Here is a 23,778-nt window from a genome sequence, read left to right on the forward strand (position 1 = left end):
GCATTATTAATAAGCCGAACCAAAGGGGAGACTGGGGACGGTTTCAGCATGGCTTATTCCTCTGGTCAGGAATGAGCTAGAGTAATGATGCTCATACTGCATATGCACAGTTAGCCCCTTGACATTTCTGGAAAAAATCTGACATATGTGACCATTCCTTCTAGCCAAACCAAATTTCAAGATGAAAAAGTATTTTTTTAACGCTCTGATTTTTTCTCTTACTGTCTAAACTGTTTGTGTGAACCATTATACATTTATATCATTTAAATCAGAGTTTTCTTAGCTTCTAAAAGGCATTGCTAGCAAGTGTCAAAGTTATTGTATCTAGCTAGAATAGCAATTTCTTTCATGGTTGCCAGTGTAGGGACAGTTGCAACATGTTATGACAACACTGATGTAAAAACGTGTCATATTAGCATAATACAATTCTAATTTTATGGATTAATAAAAAACTCCTTCAATAGCCACCTTTTAAAGTAGATACTGTCAGACTAGACCACAATGTAGCCTACATTAAAAACATAACCTAACAATACAACAACAACAATAATAATACAAAATAATAAACATGGTTTGTTACTTAGTCTTATACAATAAATTTAACTGTTCACACAAACAAAAAACACAGTTCAGATCAGATGAGAAGTATTTCAGTAGGCTACATTTTCAGTATCTTGTTTTTTTATTTAAAATATTTTGCCAGTTTAACTTTTTAAAGACTGTCTGTTCACAAATAAAGTAAAGAAATTGCTTTTTTATTACATTTTTAATTAATATTGTAACTGTCCGCTGTTATGGGATCAGTTGCAAGCTGACAGATGTGGGTTTAACATATAACAATTTTGGCTTTCTACTAAACAAACGGAAGGAAATTCAAGTGTTCAAGTGTTGCAACCGTCCCCCCAATCACAAAAATGAGGTGAACTGTTTGTTGAACAAATAAAGGGAAATCTGTTATGGCGTCCTCTGTATTTATTGTTAATTATAAGATATAACGTGATCTACGTTAAATAACAAAAACAACGTTTTTCTGGTTACTTAAATCTTCAGAAATTGAATGAATATTACCTGATGAATGAATTAGATTACGAGACGGACGTCCGTCAAGTAATCTAATTAATATTCATTAATCAGTCCTTCCTCATAGAATTATTCGTTGCGCCCACTACTAACGTAAGCCCCGCAGCGAATCAAACTGAGCCAGCGTTACGTCGACATGTATTATTCACCAGCCGTGCCCTCATTCCGAATTTCGTTGACCAATCACAGGGCACCGAGGATGTAAAGTCTGACGTCCTGTTTCCTAGGAGATCTTTGCCTCTGATGCTCGGCGCGCCATCCCGAGCAAATCTGTGCCGGTTGCCTGGTCAACCAAATGCGCGCGCGTCTAACCTGATGTCGGGGGCGCGCAGTTGGGGACTTAGTGGAGCAGCTGAGGCAAAAATGAATTGGACACGAAACGGGGACAAATAACGACGTTAGATTTGGTTTATTTGGCGTACGCTGTATATAGATAGATTGTAGTTTATTATTTTATCGATGCATGAAGTTTAGAAGGAAGTTTATTTATACACGACGGCACAAACGATGAAGAAAGTGATGGAAAGGCGAACGCGCACCTGCTGTCAGTTTATATGACTGCTGGAATTGACAATTCACGAACTACACTTTCTCTCAAATTTTGTCTTTAAAGTTTATTAGTCTATTTCATGCAGTTGTGGTGACTCTGGCTGGTCGTTTTATTACACAAAACACTTGTAACCCCATTCGAATTGTTTTTATATATATATTGAACTTCGACTTTGGATTTTAACACCCATGCCCTGCATAAGAATTATATTTTTTGCGAATTCTTTGTATAAGTAGAAAAGTGAGTGGGGGTCTCGGGTAGTGTTGGATCTGGTTGTGGACTGAATCTTGGATCTGAAGAGGGCTCTATCCGAGCCTTAAACATGTATGCAGGACGCAAACGAAGAAAACCAGTGCAAAGAACGTAAGTGACACCTTTTGCCAGTATATAACATTAAACGTCGACGCCAATAAGTGTCTATTTATGTCTGACCCAGAGAATCGCATGACACATTTCGCTGTCATATTAGATAAAACAATTAACGAATATTTGCTTCAGAAGTAAAACTAGCTGTTTTTGCACTTCGTTTCATTTACAGGCGAAAAATAAGACACGTAAAATGCAATCGGATACAAATGTGTAGAAAGATAGGCCTATTCATTTATTTTATTTTATTTTATTATGTCAGTCCGTTTGTGACTCGATTGATATTTTGTTTAAAAAATGTATAAAACATCTCATCAACATAAATTTAATAGATTATAATCTTTAATGCCAATTAATTATACGTGTTTATATTAGTAATAACAATGATGTATTTATATTTTATAGCCCTCCATTGTTATAAGCTATTGGTGTACAAAAAAACACATGCATCCATCAAAGGCATTATGCACCAAACAATTTCATGTCAATTTTTCCTTTTTGTATTTCAATTGTATCTTTTGAGTGTAAGTGTTTTGCTTCATTGTTTTATGACATTTGGTTATGTTGACTGGCTGGGGTGACTGAATGAAACGAAGCCCCTTGTGTTTAATAACAATAACAATAACAGTAATTATTACATATGGATCTGGTCATTGAGGTGTCTGTAGGTATACTTTTACAAAGTAGGCTATGTCTCCGTATTCAGGCTGAAACAACCACCAGCCGAAGGGACCAAGTCAAACCCATCCAAACGTCACAGAGATCGCTTGAAATCAGAGCTGGACCGCTTGGCCAGCCTCCTTCCGTTTCCCGAGGAGGTCACCAGCAGTTTGGACAAACTCTCCATACTGCGTCTGAGCGTCAGTTACCTGCGTGCTAAGAACTTCTTCTCAGGTCAGAGTGCATTTGGAGCTTGATGTGTTTGTTTGGATTTTTCTTTGTATGGGTGTGTTTCGGAATACAGGAATCTTGCTTAAATTCACAGGGCCGTGAAAAAATAGGACAGCCACACTGTAGAGGATCCTGTAGATGGTCCTGGGACACAAGGCCTTGTTTCCTGTTTAACAAAATATAAAAATATAAAAACAATATAAGAGCGTTAACTATTTTGAAAAATAACCATGGTTTTATTTTACTAGAAGTATTGTATCCATGATTTTGGGAGAATCGATTAGCACTTGTATTACCACCATGGTTTACTATAGTGAGACAATGGTAAATTTGGTTACTTTACTCCAAAAAAAACTATACTATACTTTAACAATGGTTAATACATGGGTTGTTTTGAAATATCTCAAAATGTGTTTTATAAGAAAGCTATAGATATATTTAGAAATTAGATTTATCCAGGAATTTTTCATTTGACTGTTTTCTTTTTTTTTAGAAATAGTCTACGTATTTCTGTTCCCAGATTTACATACCCAAGCTGATTCGATTTGTTTTAAATTATCTGGCTTGTTAGCCCCCTTTCTGTGACGTTCTCGCTCCACGAAGTTTGAGTTTTTCTGCTAATTTGTTTGTTTTCGGCTTTGCGAAGAACGCCAACGTCAGCACATTGTTCGTGTTCTGTATTATTTGCTCTGAAAGCGTTTGGCCGAAGCTGTCCTTGCCATTACCAAAACACTTTAATTCACATTACCAAAACACTTTCATTCCCATTATCAAAACACTTCCATTCCTAACAGATCTTAACCTTTGAACTCACTGAGAAATACCCCAACAACACATCTTCAACTTTTGTGTGTGGCCCAACAGTTCTGTAGCCTACCACATGTGTGAATCCTCTGTTTTGATTCAGGCAACCAAAAACAAACAAATTCCAAGCAAATGCGTCTGAAACTGAGATACGATCGGATAAATATGTCACTTTCGTCGTGACGCGCTTGTTGAGCGCCGAATGGAGCGTGGACGTGGTGCGCTGCGGGAATACATTTCTTTCGAGGCATGAATAATTCAACAAAACGGCTTAAAGAATTTATGGAGCTGTGTTTATTTAAAGGAGAAGAGTGTGAAATGGCTGTTAAGGTGAATATGTGAGACAGGTCGAGATAACGTGTGTGTGTGTGTGTGTGTGTGTGTGTGTGTGCGTGCGTGCGCGTGTTGTATCTGCGTTTGCCGTGTGTTGTTGTTTTATAACAATGACTAATTGTTGAGTGATGTCACAGACAATTGCAACAACAGTTAAGGTTGTGTTGATGTTGTTACAGAGATAATTATTACTAATGGTCGTTCAATTTACTTTAAAACAAAACAATTATTGCTATCCCACACTGGTTTGATTTCTCAATATAAACTGAGAACATGTATTCTTTAAACGCTATTGATACCAATGTCAAAGCAAATTAAACTGCACCAGATATCTGGCCGATGTTTCCTTTCTTCGAAGCTGAAATGTGTAATTTTTTAATGTTCAGGTGTTTTTGCTACATTTTGAAATACCTGAAGTTAACCTGATATTAAATTTACTGCACATTTACTATTTAGGATATTGAATATTATTCAGGTGATATTAAATGGAACAGAGTAGTTTTTCATAATAAGATCAGAAATGTACATTTAGCCACTAAAAAATAAAAATGTTGTCATCATTTATTCACCCTCATGTCCTTCAAAACCTGAATATGATTTTTTTATGTGTGGAACACAAAAGAAGATAGTTTGAGAAATGTCTCTGTGGTTTTGTGTCCATGCAATGGAAGTCAATGGGGGTCAATGTTGTTTGGTTACCAACATTGGTCACACTTCAGCTATCGCTGTTAACAAACCATTAACTATGAATTTCCCCCAATTAACTCTTAATTTGTTGCTTATTAATAGTTAGGTAGTTATTAGGTTTATGTATATGTATATATGATGTAGAGTATGGTCATGCAGAATATGTGCTTTATAAGTACTAATAAACAGCCAATAAGTCAATAATAGGCATGCTAAAAACAACTAGTTAATAGTGAGAATTGCCCCCTATACTGAAGTGTTACCCCAACATTTTTCAGAATATCTTCTTTTGTGTCCTGCAGAAGAAAGAAAGTCACATGAGGATGAATTAATCATAAAATAATTTTTGGGTGAACTGTGCCTTTTTAGTACAGTGACTGACTTGAAATTATATTCTGGTTTACAAATATAACTTAATAATGGCTTAGCCCTTTTTTTGGCGAATACGCCAACCAAAATATGTTTAGCGACTGACTCGTGATCAACCGTAAACGGCTTCCGATGCTCTCCTCGGGGATGAAAGGGCGTTTTAGGACTGAATGTAGGTCAGTGTTTCTTAGCACTTATAATGCCTCAGGAAGCTTCCCGTTTTATCTGAGAGACGGCAACTAAAACAAGACCCCAATTAAACTTACTGTTTACCTTTCTCTCTGTACCATGACCCAGAGTTGAAGAAAAAACTCATCAATATAAATCGATATATCAGTTTATTTCTTTGGGTCATGGCACTGGCTGTTCCACCCCTTCTTTCCCTCTTAGAAATACAAGATAATTTGTTGTGAGTAAATACGGAATAATTTGTTGTGTAAACAGAGCAAATTCAATCTGACATGTGCATATTAGATTCAACCTTAAAGTAAATGCTGTTGAGAATTGGGCCATCGAGCAGAATGCTTTGGTTGTCTATAAACCTCTTTAATTCCATTTCCAGTGTTTTGTTATGGACTCAACATCAAATGCCCTGAATATATTTTCTTTTCTATTTTAATGCTTAATTTTAGGTTTTAATACTGATAAGATAGTTTTTTATGATTCATGTTTTCTAATATGATTTATGCTTGACAATGAAGGGACCGTGATGTCTGTGGTTGCCAGGGTGTTGCTATGTGGCAAGGGTCTCCGGAGTGGCTGCTAGGGTGTGGCATTGCGGTTACAGAAATGAAGCACTTAGGGTTAAGGGTTTGTTTAACCGGACAGGGATTTTTACTCTATTTTTTTTTGTAATTATATGCATTGCTAGGTTAACACGGGGCAATCCTTAATCTCTATATGCATGCTAGATACCTACGAAATAGGGTTGAGGATCAGATGGCAAGAGAGAAGAGCTCAGTTTTTAAAATTTAACATCTGAAAAGTTGTTTCTCTCTGTATATTCATTGCTGAATGAGCATTTTTCTTTTCTGTTTTTCTTTTCTATTTTCAATCATCTGCTCAGTATGTTTATACAGAGCAGTGTATTTCTAAACATTACTCTGTATGTTATTATTTAAAAAAAATATATATATAGATTTTATTTTTGGGGGGATCAGAATTTACCTATTTGTAGTTACAGTATGTAGCATATAAACTATTTTTTGTTCAAATTTAACATAACATAATAATAACATAACTGTATTGTGAATATATTGTATACATTGTGTTTTAATATATAAAAAATATCATTTAAATAAATGTGCATCTAGGTCTGACATATTGTTGCATGATGAAAGAAATGACAAATGAGATAATTGTTACATGATGGTGGCTTTCATGTTCTTATCTGGGATTTTTCTGGTATTCTGGTATATTAAGTGCTTTAATTTTTATTTAATTCTTATTTTTGACACCGTTGCTATATGTCCAAATTTGCTGTTTTCCAGGAAATGGAAAAAAACACAGAACTTTTTCAATGATTGCAAAACCCAGTGAAAAACATAACGTGTGACTAATAATAATGATTTATTGCAAAAAATAAAAATCAGGAAATATGGAGATACGAGGTTTCAGAAGGACAGCAGTGATATGTTAAAAAGCAGCCATTATTATTTTGTTTTTGTAAAAGCGAAAATTGCACTCTTTATCTTCTTGCCTTACAAGTAAATTATTTTCTGTCATATTATTTTCTGTAATATTTCTACAATATAAATTTTACGCTAAATCAATTTTTGGTGACTGAAAAGATCATTTGCATTTAGTCAACATGAATTCTGGTGGAAAGGAAAAGGATGATTTAAAGTAAGCCCAAAATCCCATGTAAGCCCAATCTCTCGCGTGTAGTAGCACATTTAGCGTCCTGCTTTAAGATCTGTGCTTTAATCGTCAGCCACCCTGCCAAACGGAAATACCTCTTATCACATTTTCTACGAAACATCTTTGCAGGTTCCTCCTGCTTTACACAAGATTATCACACGTTGCCTGCTCAGAAAATACAAACACTTGAATATAACAGCATTTAATATTATAAAAATACATAACCCATCCATACAACATGTGAGGCACATGTTCATTTATGAAAACTGACAGTTTAAGATGCCGTGCCATGTCGATCTGATTTTTCAGGATGGAAAATCAGATATCCCTAATTTGTTTTTGTGCAAGCAATATAAATACAAATGTTTTCATTTTGCACTAGCCCGGCAGATTTCTCATATGGTCTTGTCATGCTGTTTAGTTCGTGGAGGGTCTATGGAAATGATGTGTTATTTATAAGCTCTTAAGCCACTCTTGTGTGTTGACTGAACTGGCACACTTTCCTTTTTGTATCCCACCCGTTGGAGGGCTTTCGGTTGCTAGGCTCCCCCATCTTACAATAGAAAGACTTTTCTCCATATTGAAAGACAAATTAGAGTGACACTCTTGAGTTGAAGAAAGCGTTTTTGAGTGTAGGCCCGGTCTGGCGCCTAGGCTTTTAGACATCTTTATCATGGATTAGTGCTTGTGTGTATTCAATAAAACACACTTTAATTGACCTTTAGAGGCCTTCAGGAACTGAAAGCACATAGAAAATAAAGAAAGATGAGTTTCGTTTTGTGATGGTGGAGTTTGACCTCTTCTAAGACTTCTAAGGCTTATTTACATTTCAGTTGGATCTTATAGACGTCGTTGACCTTTTCTGTTGGCCCAGAATTGCCTCTGCTCCCCAACTGTCTGTACATTCTGTCTGTCTATACGCTGTGCATCTATCTACTGCCTGTCTATCTACCGTGTCTGTCTGTCTGCTTTATCTGCCTTTCTGTCTATTTACTCTATTTGTCTGTCTGCCTGTCTGTCTACGACATCTGTCTGTCTGCCTGCCTGTTTGCCTGTCTAGTATATCTGTCTGTCTGCTTTATTTATCTGTCTATCTACTGTATCTTTCTGTCTGTCTGCTTCATCTGTGTATCAGTCTGTCTATCTACCAAATCTGTCTGTCTGCTTTGTCTTTCTATCTGCTATATCTTTCTGTCTTTCTACCGTATCTGTCTGTCTATCAGCCTGTCTCTCTGTCTATCTACTGTATCTGTCTGTCCGTAAAAAACTGCATCTGTCTATTTTAGCTGTCTATCTATTTTATGTCTGTCTATTGATTTAGTCTGTCTGTCTGTCTGTCTGTCTCTCTATCTATCTGCTGTATCTTTCTGTCTGTCCATCTGTCAGCAGCTCTCTCACCTTCGGTCAACGGTCTGCCCTCCATGTCTCAACGAGAGCCAGATGAAAGTGCTTGGGTTGAAAAACTCCAGAGCTAATCCACTTATATTCAAGCCGAGCGAAAAGAAAAGCGAGGGAACAGAGGAGGATAACAGAAACGAAAGAGTGCCCAGCACAAACAGACTGCCAGCCGTGAACTTTCGAACCCATGGCCTAACGAGGCGATGTAGCTTTGCCTCAGAGCAAAAATGAGCTGGTAGAATTTGGCCGGGTGAAGTTTAGGTGGGGTTCAATGAGCAGCTCAAAGGCATTTGTTACTGTGGGCTGTTGGTTTTTGGTGAGTTTGTGTAAGGACATCTCAACCACAAGAAAACCTTCCCAAAACACACACACAATGTCTCTCTTCACCTAAGCAAACGAGCTCTCAGTGGTGGATCTGTTTAAATAAGCAATCGTCAAAAGCAACTTGTGTTGTGTTTATCAACTGAACACAAGTTTTCCAATGTTTGTACCAGACAGTTGGATTGTAGTGGTGTACAGAGACATAACCAGATCATTGTCTTACATCGCTGTGTGCGAGCATGTGTGATTCCCGTAATACCAGCCGATTAAATTCGGAACCATTTTTATACTCGATTTTGCACCTTGTTGCACATGTTTTTATTTTATTACTTTCCAATTCCATTGCATTTTCTTTTAATGCATACATTTTATTTGCTCTTTCTATCTAATGTGTCTGTTCTCTGGTCTATATAAACCTTCCCTGCCAATAAATAAAAACCTGAGGTCGAATTGTTCCACAAATTTGTTCCACATGTTTACACTTGAAAAACTCAAACTGTACTTTGGTTGGATTGTCTTAACATTTTTTTTCATTTTATTAGGGTGCTTTTGTGTCGTGATTATAATGTGATCTCATGGTCATTTTAGCTGGTTTGGCACGGCTGAATATATTAAATCCTGAGCCCAGTCGTAAATGTGAGAATAGACATTAGTGAATCTGAGTGTTTTGTGTTTTTGGCTCATACCCACATATGCTGTGATTTGTTTTGAATGCTTTTTTGTGATTATATTTTGTATATGGATTGCTAAAAGAACCACCAGAACATAGTTTATTTTACAGATTTTAGACAAATGAGATTTCACGATGGGCGGGGCTACCATGACAGAAACCAATCAGAACGTGTTGATGCATAATTCCTCCGCATTATGCAATTTATTTTCTAGATATTTATCATGTTAGGACAGGTAAAAGCTGACATACTTGCTATCCCATACTTGCTATCCCAATGTAATTTTTGTGCATGGGTTTGTTCAATCTTTTCAAGTTTAGTATAAAAGATGATGTAATCGAATTCACTGGATCGAACTCCAACGTTACTAAAATCCCTTCTGGAAGCGATTCACATCTGAACCTAATATTTTCCTTTCTGACAGACGGGTTAATGATCTGTTTGAAGTGAGCTAGACTGTATATAGTGAGGGCCAGTGAAAAGATTTCGACTTTGGTCTGTTTATAGATCAGCTACCATGGTAATGTCAACAAATACAAATTTACAATCCCGGCACATTGGATTAATGGAACGAGAAACACACGCTTAAGACAGATGAACGGTTTTGCACCTTGTTATTGCTGTATTTTAACATCTGCGACATATCAAATCCACCACTCAACTTCAACTCGAAGATTTTCAGACAGTTTCAATTGGGGAAGCAATTCTTTTGGATTAGTTTTATCCTCTGATCTGCCAAAGTATTTAATGACTACAAGAAAGGTGTCAGTCAGCCCAATTCGGCTCCACAGCATGTGTAAATTGCATAAAATACAACAGTCCAGAGTAAATGTGAGGAGAATCATAAGTATTGGAATGAAGTATCATCAAATGTGAAAAGAAAACATGTCAAGTGTTTTTACTCATCAAATAAACATTATCTTGTTGAATGTTATACAGATTTCATAACATAAAATATATGATAATTCATACTTAAAAACTAATACTATATTTATTTTAATTATATTTTACAGTTTTATTTTGTATATCGCAGCTGTCCTTCCAAAACCACGTAAGTCCAAATTTGCTGTTTTTTAGGAAATGGTACATTTTAAATGATTAAATACTGTGTTGTCAAAGTAGACAAGCACGTTTGAATACTTTATATTAGTTAGATATTTGCAAAAACCCAGTTACAAACATAAAGGGTGACTAATAATAATGATTTTTAAAAATCATGAAATATGGAGATACAAGGTTTAAGAAGGACAGCAGCGATATGTAATCATAATTTACAGTTCTCATTTAACAAGTTTTTACTGTAGCATATTTATATTATTTTATTGTTAAATTATGACGTTTTTTACAGTTTACCGACAACCCCTTATGTTCTGTGCAATTAAGTGCAACTGCAGTTTCTTCAAATTTTGGGAAATTTACAATGGATTTGAAGAGTTCATTTGAAAAAACAGGTAATATAGTTTTTAAAAAGTTTCATAGATCACGTTTTTTATTGTGCATTCCGAATATTATAAGTCAAACTTCCGTTGGGTTGTTTTGATTAAGTAATAATAACTCAAAAGCATACAGCAAACTAACATAATAAAACACTATAAAAACATGATTTTTCAAATATTTGAAAAACTAAGTTTAGCAAATAAACTTCATTTGTTTAACTAATATCCATTGTTGAATGCAATCCCTTGTTTTATTCTAAGTTCAAATGCTGAAACATTTTTACTGTAGTCAGGAGTGTGTTATTGTTTTTCTAGGGTGATTACAGTACAACACTGCAGCAAAGACTAAAAAATCCATAACCGCCCCATATCATACCCACCCTGCAGTTACAGTACAATAGAGAAGAATGTCAAAGAGACACACATCTAATTGATGGACACATGCTGTGTGTATGCATTCACACTATATTTCAGGACAAAATATCACAAGGTCTTATGCCCTTGAATTTCAGTTATGTGTCTAGTTTCTGTCTAAAATGAATTTGAGAGCAGTTCACTGATAGTTTGGCATTGCAACGGGAAATCTCCAGAGTTTTTTGTAGGAATACAATCGACACAAATAAAAATACGATCTATGTTTTATAATGGGTAAGCCCTGAGTGATGTGTAAAATGTTCAGTATAATAATAGGATCAACTGTGCATCCTGCATTTGTTTGTGTGACCTTTTTTAGAAAAAATACTAAATAGACAAAAATATATTTATTTTTTATCCACAAAAGTTAAACAATTAATTCATATTTGTAATGTTTGAATTAAGCACAAATAGATGTGGGTGTGAGACAGAGAGCGAGAGCGAGAATCAAAAGAGGTTTGACACTGAACTACCCTAAGACAATTTTCTGCTCAGCACCGGGCTCTTCTGGAAATTGTTTCCCGATTTACGAGTAAAGTGACTTGCCTCCCAATCCCAAATTCGAGCCAGTCAAATTGAAGTGTGATTAGTTTGATGAAGTTAGTTGCTTGTGGTTTCATTTCAGTCTTTGCGTACACACAACCGCACGTACTGGGGTGTTTGTGATATAACTTCACTAGCAGTCATTTCACATGGCTTCTGATTTTTATCAGCGTCCCTTAAAATGCATTTTACACACTGTGTTCATTGTCATTGACTGTTTCGTTTTGTGTGAAACCAGAAAGCATAGCACATTTGCATTAAGCAGGCATCTGTATGCCAGCACTAAGTGCCTTGCAAACCTTTAAGCCATGAATGAGTGAGATGTTGCCAAGACAGAAGAACAGAGCGGGCAGGGAAAGAGAGAGAGAAAACTGTGGCTTTTTGTAAGAAGTGGTTCATCTGTGTGTATGGAGGGATGTGCCTGTTTTGATATTTTTATCGTTTGTTGGCTGTCCCTACCACACCAGCTCTTAAAGCTCCCTGTTCAGTCGGGCCCTACAGACTCATCCCTGATCTGTCTTCTGCCCCGGGCCACACTCAGCCGCCCACTTCTGCTGTTCTGATGTCATCAACCCGTGACGTGCTGCATAGAGACCTGAGTGTTAACATTTCATACAAAACATTACTGTCTACCCATATTCATGTTTTCTCTCTTCCATTTATAGATTTTAATATAGATTTTTAAAAAATTAATAAACATAATGAGTATCACCATTGAGAATAATACAGTTACAATTTTTTTAAATAATAATTATACGAACTTATGCTAAATAATATAAAATAACATATAATATATAAACTAGCCTAATATATAAAATTAATATTAACAAATAAAATATACTTTATGTATAAATGTTTAAGTTACAAAAAATATATAATTAATTATAAGAGCATATGCTTAATAATATATATACAAGATAATTTAATATATAAAACTAATTGTTACATATCAAAGGAAAATATACAAAAATATGATTTATTAAAAATATAGAAATATGTAAATTACTAAAAAAATCATAAGAGCATATGCTAAATAATATGAAATATATATATTATAATATAATATATAATAACTAATATATAAATTGTATACAAATATAAAATATGAATGATAAAAAATATATATATATATGTTAATATTGTCCATCTTTGTTATTTTGTTATAATTGTATTTTTAAATAAATAGTGGTTTGAATTTCTTCTCTAATTTGTTGCCCATTATATTTAATAAATTAGGGCACGTTTATATCCGTGTGCAGTTGCGTGTGGGTCTCTCAGCTCGTCCGTGGTCCTTCCTACTTTCTCTCTCCAGCGCTGTGGGACGAGAGCTAAAGATCATGGGAAAAGGGCCTTAAACATCCCGTCGGTCTTTGAAGCGTATAAGAAGGATTGTCAGGAGCGCCGAAACATTCTTAAAGCTCCCTGATGTCAACATTCACACCGACTGCAGCTATTCACATTCCCATTACAAAACCTAATCCTCCATTCTGAGAGTGAACTTAAATCACCAGCTGAATGATCTACTCCACTGAAAGGCGGATAAGTGCTATTAGGTGAAAAGAGCAAATACAGAAATATGAAGGTACACTAGTATTCAAAAGCTTAGGGTCACTTGAATGAAATGTCTATAATCCTTTTTGTAGACAAAATATAATCGTCACATATTTGTTTCTTTCATTACAAAACAAACATTTTTAGTGAAATGTGAAAAGTGAAATGCATGACTTGGACTGAATAATGAATAAACAGCCAATAAGAACACAGATGGAACTCTTTCAATGCTGTTTTTTGACAAATTCTAGAAACTGAAGATGATAAAAGATAAAATAGTTTTTTATTTATTTTCTTGTCACAACGTAATTTAAAGTTGTGATGAGTTTTCTACTTTACATGTGAAATATCATCTACATTTATTTATTTGTTTTTTGTTAATGATAAAAGTTGATTGGACCCAGGGGCGGACTGGCCATCTGGCGTACCGGGCGTTTTCCCGGTGGGCCGCTAACGTATGGGGCCGGAACGGAGGCGTTGGCCGCTAACATATGGGGCAGTAACGGACGCGTTTGCCACTATCGTATGGGGCCATAACGGAGGCGTCGGCCGCTTAGACGGATGTATTATAAATGCGAATGCACCCAACGCGAATGCAAAAGACACGTATGCATGCACCCCCCCCTCCCCCTCCCCCCGTCGGCAGATTCGGTGGAGTGCCGATGCGGGCCTAAAAATGCCAGGGCCGATTTTTCGTCCTAGTCCAGCCCTGATTGGACCTACACTTTCCTAAAAACTAACGCAAATTTTACTGATTTTATTTAGTGTTCATACATGTCAACTGTCTTTGAGAATAATGTTAACTTCATCGCATCATGGCACCGCCGGTCCTAAGGGTCAAGGGTCACTATGGGTCACGCCCTGAAACAATAAAATTTGGACGATGAAGCCGTTGAACAGTCGAACAGATGGACAGTTTTGATATATACGCTGCACAATGGTAACAGTTTACAATATATTTGCTTATATAGGAAGGAAGTTATAAGAGAAGTGACCTTTCTGCACCGTGCCCCTATGCTTTTTTTGCGCATGTTCACACAAGTGAAATGTGCGTCCTTTTTCCTGTCTGTCTGTCTCTCTGTTTGTCTCCCTCTCGCTCGGTGAAAACGCTTTCTGTGTCGCTGTTGTCCTGGTTTGTCTCTCTCCATTTCCCCTGCTGTTTGTAGGTCAGTCTAATGCTCAAAAGAGCTTGTCTTGTTCGGTGAGAGGGACACACAGACTAAAGCCATTACTGTCGAAAGACAAAAGCAGCACAAACAGTATGTTTTTAAAGTGAGAGAACCATATTTAATGCTAAATTTATTTGCATTTTATCTAAAAAAGAAAAAGATATACAAAACTATGAGAATTTAAAAAATATTGTTAAAAATATTTATAAATAATGTACACAGGAAGGTAAATAACACATAGGATCTGTTATTTGATAATGATAGATGAAGGAAAGCGAATGGAGGAAGTTTCCTTTTCAAAACTATTTGTTCAGATTCACCAAATAATCACATTTGTGTCTCCTCCAAGGATCAAAAACAGACCAAAATGTTCTAATAGCACTTAAGACTCCAAAGTCATGAATTTCAATATTACTATACATGTATGACCAACAGTACACACTTACAAAACCTTTATAAAAATATTGGTACTGTATACTGTAAAACTTTGCTGTAGTTTTGCAGCAGGTTTGCCAGTAACTTACTGTAGTTTTAATTTACAATTTTCTTGTTATGTATCGTAATTTAAGAAGTTTTGAATATTTTTACTAGAAAACCAAACAAAAATGCTTAGGAAGAATGTCAAAGTCAAAGTGTTTCCATTTTGATTAAAGTTGAACTCAAATAAAAAAAAAACAGTACTAATAGGAAAAGTATTATTAGGTAGAAATTAAATCTAGTAAGTTACGGGCAAACCTGCTGCAAAACTACAGCAAAGTTTTACAGTGTATGTATAACTCTTTCTTTCTGTTTTTTCAACAGTTGCACTGAAAAACCACAAGTGCAAAGATGAATCGGCCAACAACGGTAACCACGACAACAACAAGGCCAAAAAAGAAGCATGGCTGCCCGAGGGAGAGCTCCTACTACAGGTCAGTAATGAAAACTGCCGAAACCTTCCTAGCATGAACGGAGGAGAAAGAGAGAAACGGAGAGGTGATGATGGAGGAAAGGAGAGGCTATTTCTGATTACCCTTGTTCTCATTTCAGACACTTAGACATGAATAATGCACAGATAGAAATCTCATCTATTATAAAAGAAGGATAAAACAAGAGGTGAAAGTATATTTTCTCCTGTTTTCTGTGAAAAGTTTTGCACCGTCCATCCTGTCCACTGACTATCTATCTATCTGTCTGTCTGTCTGTCTGTCTGTCTGTCAGTCTCTCTCTCTGTCTCTCTCTCTCTCTATGAGTGTGTGTGTGTGTTGGAGTGTGAAATATGCAGTGGTACATATTTGATATTAATGTTATCTGACTGCACTCCCCCGGCCCTTGAGAGCCCCGTGTGAGCTGTTCTGCCGACAAACAAGGCGAAATATTTATATTGAGCGCTGCAGCTCGACTATGTTTTCTGAGTGTGTTTAGACCACTTGTGTGTACGCGCGCGCGAGATTACTATAATCACAGCTCGCAGACCAGCAGATGGTGATGGGTTGTAAAATCCCCTCACACAGAACCACACACAACACAAGTTTGAACACACGCAAAATGTTTATACACGTCATGAAATTGACACTATTAACCTCTTAATATCTTCATTCTATAAAGCGATGCCTATGCCTGTTTAATGAGGTCATGTTTTTTATAATACTTAAATACATTAATGTATATTTATAGGGTCTAAAACATTCTGTCAAGCACTGAATACGATGTGATGTTTACAAGATTAAATTCATGCATTTTGAAACATGTTTTTATACCTGTATAGATGAATTTTTGCCTTCAGAAATTTTACAGGGCTGAACATCGTGAAGACATTTCTTAAAAAATATGATTGCAAGTGTTTATACAAATGTTCGCTTTTTAATTATTAATTGCTTTTTATCAAAGTATCTGTTCATCTTTAAAATGCTTTTTTTAGGAAATATATTACTATTAATTTAATCAAATTGTGAAAGTCTAAAAGCAGTGATTTTTGTGAACTTTTATTTTATTTTGGCCTAAATCCTCACATGGAACATGGATTTTGCACAAGCATCTACATTTCTGATCTCTAAAATGCAGTCATATCTTTTCCAAATGCCATGACACAGGCTGGCCATAAACCAAAGCCTATTGGCTATTTAAAAAATGCCTTTTTATAGGCCCCGCCCCTACATCCTGTTTCAATAGGAAGTACATGAAGAGAGTAAGAGAAACCCCATTTGCCAAACTTTTCATGGGATTGTCAAACTGTCTGTTGACGATAAAAAACATTCTGTATCTGTTCTCTCCAATTATTTGTTTGTTTGTTTATGGCAATAGGCTCTTAATGGCTTTGTGTTGGTAGTCACCTCTGAAGGAATCATGTTCTACTGTTCTCACACCATCCAGGATTATTTAGGGTTTCACCAGGTAACTCATCTTCCCAACACACGTGTGTCATACTGCCACAGATCCAACTTTAATCCAACATACTGTTGATTTGTAGTCTGTATCTTTGAAGGATATCTCAAAGTCAACATGAGCTACAATATTGACCCTGTTCTCTTAGTACAAATTAATTGGTGCACATACAGGTTTGTTATAGTAAACTTTGATGAAAATGTCGTAAGTTACTTCTAGTTATTCACTGTATGTGCATGATAACAATATTGTGCATGTTCAATAATATATTGTATTATTGAATGCCGGCACATATCTAATTTCCTCCAATGCAAAAGACCGATGTGATGCATCAGAATGTGATTGAACTCATCCATACTGAGGACCAGCAGTCCTTCAGACGTAACCTGCACTGGGCCCTGAACCGTCCGCCGGTCAACACCCAGACCGAGGACAGCTTGCAAGGTCAGTCAAGCAGTATGGAAATTATATAAAGCAACTTTAGGAATAGTTTGAAGGAATTGAGAAAGATTTTAGGAGGCTTCTTAAGGTACTATAGTATGTATTTTTGTTCTATTCGGTAACGGTTTCTTTCAGATGGAGAACCTGTCCCAAGTATGTCTCTGACGTGCAGCCCTGAAGAACTTCCCCCTGAAAACTCGTCTTTCCTCGAGAGAATCTTTGTGTGTCGATTCCGTTGCCTCCTAGACAACTCCTCAGGATTCCTGGTAGGTTTTGAAACATTGCCTGAGATCTTTAAAAACAACACAAGTAAGTCGAGCCCTAGCTAACATAAACCAAACACCACTTAACAGTGGTATTGCTTAACAGACTGTGTGTTCAAGGTAGTTTTGTTTTGAAAGGTTTATACCTTATAGCTAAAGATGTGTAAATTCCAATTTTACCTTAATGTTCAAGAAAATCTAATATACTTCTGGCTTTGCTTCTTTACAATTAGTCACGTGATATAGTTTGCCCAGAGCACGTCAACAAAATCACAACTCAAACTAGTTAAACTCAAATCAGTTTTAAAAAACGGTTACTTTTTATTAATTTACTATTTTCATTTTATATTTATGTAATTTATTTTTTTAAGACCATTTCTATACTTAAGATCAAAGTAGATTTTTGGGCTGATTTCCAATGTTTGTGTTTAAAGGCTCTAAATCTCCAAGGACGTCTGAAATTTCTACATGGACAAAACCGACACATGGACGACGGAGGACAGATGCCCCCCCAGCTCGCCTTGTTCGCCATAGCTACGCCCCTACAGCCTCCCTCCATAATGGAGATCAGAACCAAGAACATGATCTTCAGAACCAAACACAAGCTGGACTTCACCCCAATGGCCTGTGATGCAAAGTAATGATTCCATCAAAATCCAATGTTTAATCCAGCAACAGCTAATAGAAAATGTTGATTTAGATATACTTGGCTAATAGCCTAAAATAATTCCAGTGAACCTTCAATTTGTCAAATTCAGATTCAGTGTGTAACTAGTGTGCTACATTCAAAATATATTTTAAAGGTTTCTGAATGAAAATACAGCAAATTAATTATTTTTAAATATTTGCCATAAAATCAAAGATGTTGATTTTGACTGTACTTCAGGGGTAAAATCGTTCTTGGCTACACAGAGGCGGAGTTGAGGGTTCGTGGGACTGGGTACCAGTTTATCCATGCTGCCGATATGCTCTACTGTGCCGAGAACCATGTCAGAAGTAAGATTTTCACATTCTTTCACATTTTTTTACTGTTTAGAAATCAATGTTTAACTTTGTTCTGCTGATGCTTGATGACATGGTTGCCAAATAATTTGTCTGAAATAATGTCACCAAACGAGATTAGCTCAAAGCAAAATTTTTATATTTTGAAAAATAAAAGTATTACAGTATGTTGCAGATCATAATAAGCTACCGATCAACGATATCTCTATTTTATTTACTCCCCAAATTTGTACTCTCATTTAGCATTGCCGAGTGTTCATTTTGGGCTCTGAGGTTAAGTATAACTGATAAATGTTTTGCACTATTAACAGTAAAATTAACTGTGCAATTGTGTTATCAAAGTGATCAAAACTGGGGAAAGTGGTCTGACTGTCTTCAGATTGCTAACAAAGGACAACCGTTGGAAATGGGTACAAGCTAACGCTAGACTGGTCTACAAGAACGGCAAACCTGACTACATCATTGCCACTCAGAGACCTCTTGTGTGAGTATATTAAGACTGTTTTATAATATTTGTGTGCTAGCAACTTTGAATGGACAATATATTTAAATGATTAGCATAATTGACAATAGTTTGTTGAAACTTCTTACGGCTCTTCTATTTTTAGGGAAGAAGAGGGTGGCGAGCATCTAAGAAAGCGTTCCATGCATCTTCCCTTTACCTTTGCCACTGGAGAGGCTCTGCTGTACCAAATCAGCTACCCCATGCCAGGCTTCCCTGACACCCTTCAGGGTAAAGGAAAGAGTAGCAAAACCAAAAAGAGCAAGGGAGACAGAAGTTCGAAAGATGACGTGGACCCCAGCTCTCTGCTCGGAGCCATGATGAGACAAGACGAGTCTGTTTACGTTTGCCAGCCTGCAATGGAGCCCCGAATGTCTTTACACAGTAGCCTCCTCAGCGGGCAGGGAAACCCTAGCACTTTCTCTTCTTCTGCAGGTAATGATATCTGGAGTTCAACGCAGAATGGTGTAGTCGACTGCTCCAAACAAGAGCCCTCAAGTTTTGACCCCCTTCTGGCCACGTTAGACTCTTTGTCCCTGGAGAATGAAGAGAGCTGCTCCAACACAGAGCTGTTTAACGCCCTGGAAAACCACGGACTCAATGCAGAGGATCTAGAGTTACTACTTCTGGATGAGAGGATGATCCAAGTGGACATGGAAGCGGATTACATCCCATCTCTTAATGATCTTCTCACCAACAATGAAATCCTTTCTTACGTCCACAATTCACTGGAGAACCGTATTGAGGACAGGGCAGGTGGTGGCAGTGATTTTTCAATGCCTGCCCCTGCAGTTGATTCTCTTGAACCTTCCAAGCCATGTTCTGCTTCCAAGTCGGCTACTGAAGTTACTCCCTCCATGTCCGCTCCGTACACACCTTTCTGGCCACAGAAACTTCCAGCACCCATAGTTCAGCTCTCACAGCAGATGCAACAACACCTCAACGGACAGTCTGTTTATCACAAAACCAACTGGATCCCTGCTCCGATGCCTCCGGTCTCTGAAACTGAGACACCTTCGGCCTTTCTTACCCAGGATAACACAATGTTGGGTGTCCACAACAGTCACTGGGTCCCTGAAAACACACAAACCAACTTAAACAAGTTGTCTACACTTGATGACAAAATAACAGGACAAAACCTATTCCACTATAAACAGAAGACTGTTGAGGGTGGACATGCGTCTACAAACAGGATCTACACTGACCCCCAATGTCACGGATACAACTGCACAGACCAAGTGGACTTTAGCACAAACGGACCTTGTTTTCCCAATGGCCAAACCCCACATATAAACAGCGCAATAGGAAATCATATGGACTATGATATGGCCAATGGATCAGGGGTGAAGCTTAACCTAAACAGCAATTCAGATGGAGACATCGGGCAGTTTCAGGGAGTCATGGAGTCGTCTTCGTCCTATCAGCGGGATTATGAAAAAGAGCAGCAGCCAAAGGTCCCAAATACTTATTACACCTCCTTTACCAAACAGAATTCCTCACTGGAGCATATTCTGGGATTAACCGCACCTCAAACCTTTCCTTCGTTGACAAATTACGGACCTAATCTGACTCATGAGACCACTCACAGTAAGGTAAGAATATCCTATCTCTCTGTTCATCTATTCATTAATTCATGGAACAACCTAAGGGGTTAAAATACTTTTATGGTAACTGTATGGTTAAAAAAAAATTGTGACATTTGGCACACTGATGGAAGTCATTCTAAGTAATTGGGTATTCCAGACCCGATGATAAGCCTCACCCAAACGCCACCATATTTATCCCTCTTTCTTTTCCCTTGGCCTAAATGTTCACTCTGATCTAATTGCGCTCTGAATAAGACCTAACAGCTCACCACTAATGTGCAGAGATTGCATAATGCACAGCGACAGACCCTACAGTCTTGCCAGGCCCCCTGGGGCTCGCCGTGGGGCCGACACAGGTTGATGTTTGCTTTGCCTGCCTTTATTATGGTGACTGCGGTTAAGATCGTAATCTTCCTGTAAGCTTCCAGGTCAAGCCAAGAGCAGCAGGCGGGCTTTTTTCGCTATTTTCTATATTGCGACTGCAGTCACTGTAGCATTTTTTCCATTGTTACGTGGATGCCTGGGGATTTGAAAGAGAAAGGGATTGAAACCCCCACAAAGGGACCGCTCATGCAATAGTCAGAGACCATGGGACCCTGTCTGCACTCATTTATCTAGATGGTCTTGCCTTCCCACATGTAGGGCACCATGCTGGTGTCAGATTTGGTTGAGATCGTTTTTGTTGTAGATTGTTGAGTCCTTGCAAGGACATTTGAACAAACCCCTAATTATTAAACTTCATCCAGAATACCCTAACATAAATCTTGAGAATGTAGAAGAGAGGTAAATGAGCATTGGATTGACAATGCAGAGAATTTGTCCTTTATGTCTATCACAACATTCTTGGCATTGAGTGCATGTGTGTTTTCAGGGTCATTGCTCACAGCTGAATGATGAATAGAGATTTGCTGCCCATCTAGGCATGAGCAGCCATGACCGCAGCCATGACCTACAATTCAGCCTCCACATTACCTCATGTACACGAACAGTAGTGCACACATATACTTTCATACAGGAACTATAGGATGTGATATGACTAGTCATATACATACTGTATAATTCGGTCCATTAAAATTAAATATTATATATTTCGGATTCTATTTCTGTTCTATAATCAAGTGGAAGAAATCCATTTCTACGTGTGATTTTGTTCAATTTTCATTTATTTTCTACAGAAAATGTTGAAAACATGAAACTGTATAATGTTTGTGTGTTTTTGTTTGTTTCCAGATGGAGACCAGCTTCATACTCAACTCCACTAGTGTAGCGTACACAGGAAGCTGTCTGATTCCCAACGGCAACGCAACGGCCACATCCGGCAACAGTCCCTGCCCACTTTCTGAGCCCCTCCCACCTACACCAGACCCTCAGACCACTGGGGTCTACCTATGATCCGTCCGAACAGATGCTGTCCATCACGATAAAACTGTGAGACAAAAAAGAAAAGTACAGATACGATCATTTTAGTTTTATTTCTTGAATCATATTTATGTTCAATGAGCCAGATCCATCACTGGAATATCAAACCAGTTGAAACTCACCCAATATAATGTGATAGCACTCGATGAGTATGTTTGGATTATTTCATTAATGTTATAGATTACTGATGCTTTGTAAGAGTAGCAAAGATCTCAGGTTGACAGATGCAGTTAAACATGATTCAAGATGGTCATTCTCTAAGAAGTGTACGTTTATGCGCGTGTGCGTATTGTTGTCCGCCATTTATTGACTTATTCATAAAACCACAAGCAGAACTATTGTTGTGTGTAAAGCATTTGCGAAACCAACGCAAAACATGCACTGCAAGAATTTATGTAAGAACGAAACAGTATAAGAAAAGCTCAAATTGTTCTGCTCTTGTCTCTATGAATGAGACTCATTGTCTGTACTTCATGTCATGAGCGTGTGCAGTATATAGCACTGATGAAACAGATTGTTCCGAACCGCAGTAAATAATACCGATGTGTAAAAAAAGTTGAGATGCGTATTTATTAATGAAAACGAGAGTTATGTTTATTTGACATCATAAATGACGATTTAAGGAAAAAAGATAAAAATAATAATAAAGCAGTAAAAATTACATTTGCATTTGACAGATGCTTTTATCCAAAGTGCATTCAGGCGAAGTTTTTTTGGACTGTATGTTCTCACTGGGATTCAAACCCATGACCTTGGCGTTGCTTGCGCTATTCTGTACCGGTCGAGTATTGGTCTATTCGATCTATTACATTTTATGAGGTTAGACTCGTTAGACTAGACGATTATGTGGGATTCCCGAACCAACCCAGTTTCAGGTCAAACTAATTTGTTCAATTTAACCAATTTGTAAAATAGCTACAAGTCACCTTGTACGTTTATTGATTTTAAGTTGATTTAATTGGCTCATTAGTTTGTCTCAATGAGAGTAAAAGTCACAATATGTACAATTTTTCCCGATTCATACCTGAATGATTTACCTAAAGGCTTGTACGCAACGTATCAGCAATGCATTTCAAAAACTAGTTGAAAAGAAGGGTTTGTACTGAATGTGTTGAGTAAATTGTCAAGCAGTTGAAAAAAGAAAAATAACATTTCATGGGGTTGCTGCAAGGTGTTTTCTTAATAATATTGTTCATTGTTATAGTATTATGAGGTCACAGAGAAATTTATTTCAAAATCTGCCTCTGTTTTTTGTTTTTGATAAATATACTGTATTTATAGACATTTCTATCAAATGTACTGTAACAACAGCTCACATTGTAACTCTGGAAACTGTCTCTTGAAAACGTCTTTAACACGTACATGACAAAACTATATTACATTTACGTCAAAAAAAAATGTTTAAGTACCAGTTTGTAAATAGTCAAAGCTGTTTGATATTGTCATATTGTGGTGAGCACTATTTTAAAGAGCACTGTGACCTACTTTACTTTATCTCTGGCACTGGAGACAAGAGGGGTGTTTGGAGTATTTCGGGGGGTATTGTGTCCTGTGTGTATGTTTTAAAAACCTTTTACACTTTAAATGAAAAGAACATGGTGCCATACATGGTTAACTTTACTTTTCAGCATTTTAAATGTTTTATTGTTTGTGTTTGTGTGGGTTTTTTTTTAAAGCAAATCACATTTGGATTTATTTCAATGTTCTAACTAACACTGAAAGTAGTGGAGAAGGCCGTTCTGTCCTCGTTGAAATGTA

General features: G+C 37.0%; 1 protein-coding gene across 2 annotated transcripts in view; it reads left to right on the plus strand.

Moving 5' to 3' along the window:
- Positions 1 to 1,295: 1,295 nt before the first annotated feature.
- The window catches only part of ahr1b (aryl hydrocarbon receptor 1b), a 22,512-nt gene continuing 29 nt past the window's right edge, over positions 1,296 to 23,778 (plus strand). The window contains exons 1-11 of one of the 2 annotated variants that reach the window (XM_057326111.1): positions 1,296 to 1,993; positions 2,703 to 2,890; positions 15,245 to 15,354; positions 16,727 to 16,816; positions 17,125 to 17,251; positions 17,384 to 17,514; positions 17,946 to 18,148; positions 18,398 to 18,507; positions 18,856 to 18,997; positions 19,122 to 20,607; positions 21,832 to 23,778. The exon at positions 21,832 to 23,778 is cut by the window's right edge and continues 29 nt beyond it. In XM_057326111.1, coding sequence (XP_057182094.1) covers positions 1,953 to 1,993; positions 2,703 to 2,890; positions 15,245 to 15,354; positions 16,727 to 16,816; positions 17,125 to 17,251; positions 17,384 to 17,514; positions 17,946 to 18,148; positions 18,398 to 18,507; positions 18,856 to 18,997; positions 19,122 to 20,607; positions 21,832 to 21,993 — 2,790 coding nt within the window. In that variant the 5' untranslated portion in view covers positions 1,296 to 1,952 and the 3' untranslated portion in view covers positions 21,994 to 23,778. Of the gene's footprint in view, positions 1,994 to 2,702; positions 2,891 to 15,244; positions 15,355 to 15,643; positions 16,817 to 17,124; positions 17,252 to 17,383; positions 17,515 to 17,945; positions 18,149 to 18,397; positions 18,508 to 18,855; positions 18,998 to 19,121; positions 20,608 to 21,831 lie in introns of those variants that run through there. The other variant, XM_057326112.1, reaches the window with a different exon arrangement.

This window comes from Triplophysa rosa, linkage group LG25 (genome assembly GCF_024868665.1).
Source record: "Triplophysa rosa linkage group LG25, Trosa_1v2, whole genome shotgun sequence".
Classification (NCBI taxonomy): domain Eukaryota; kingdom Metazoa; phylum Chordata; class Actinopteri; order Cypriniformes; family Nemacheilidae; genus Triplophysa; species Triplophysa rosa.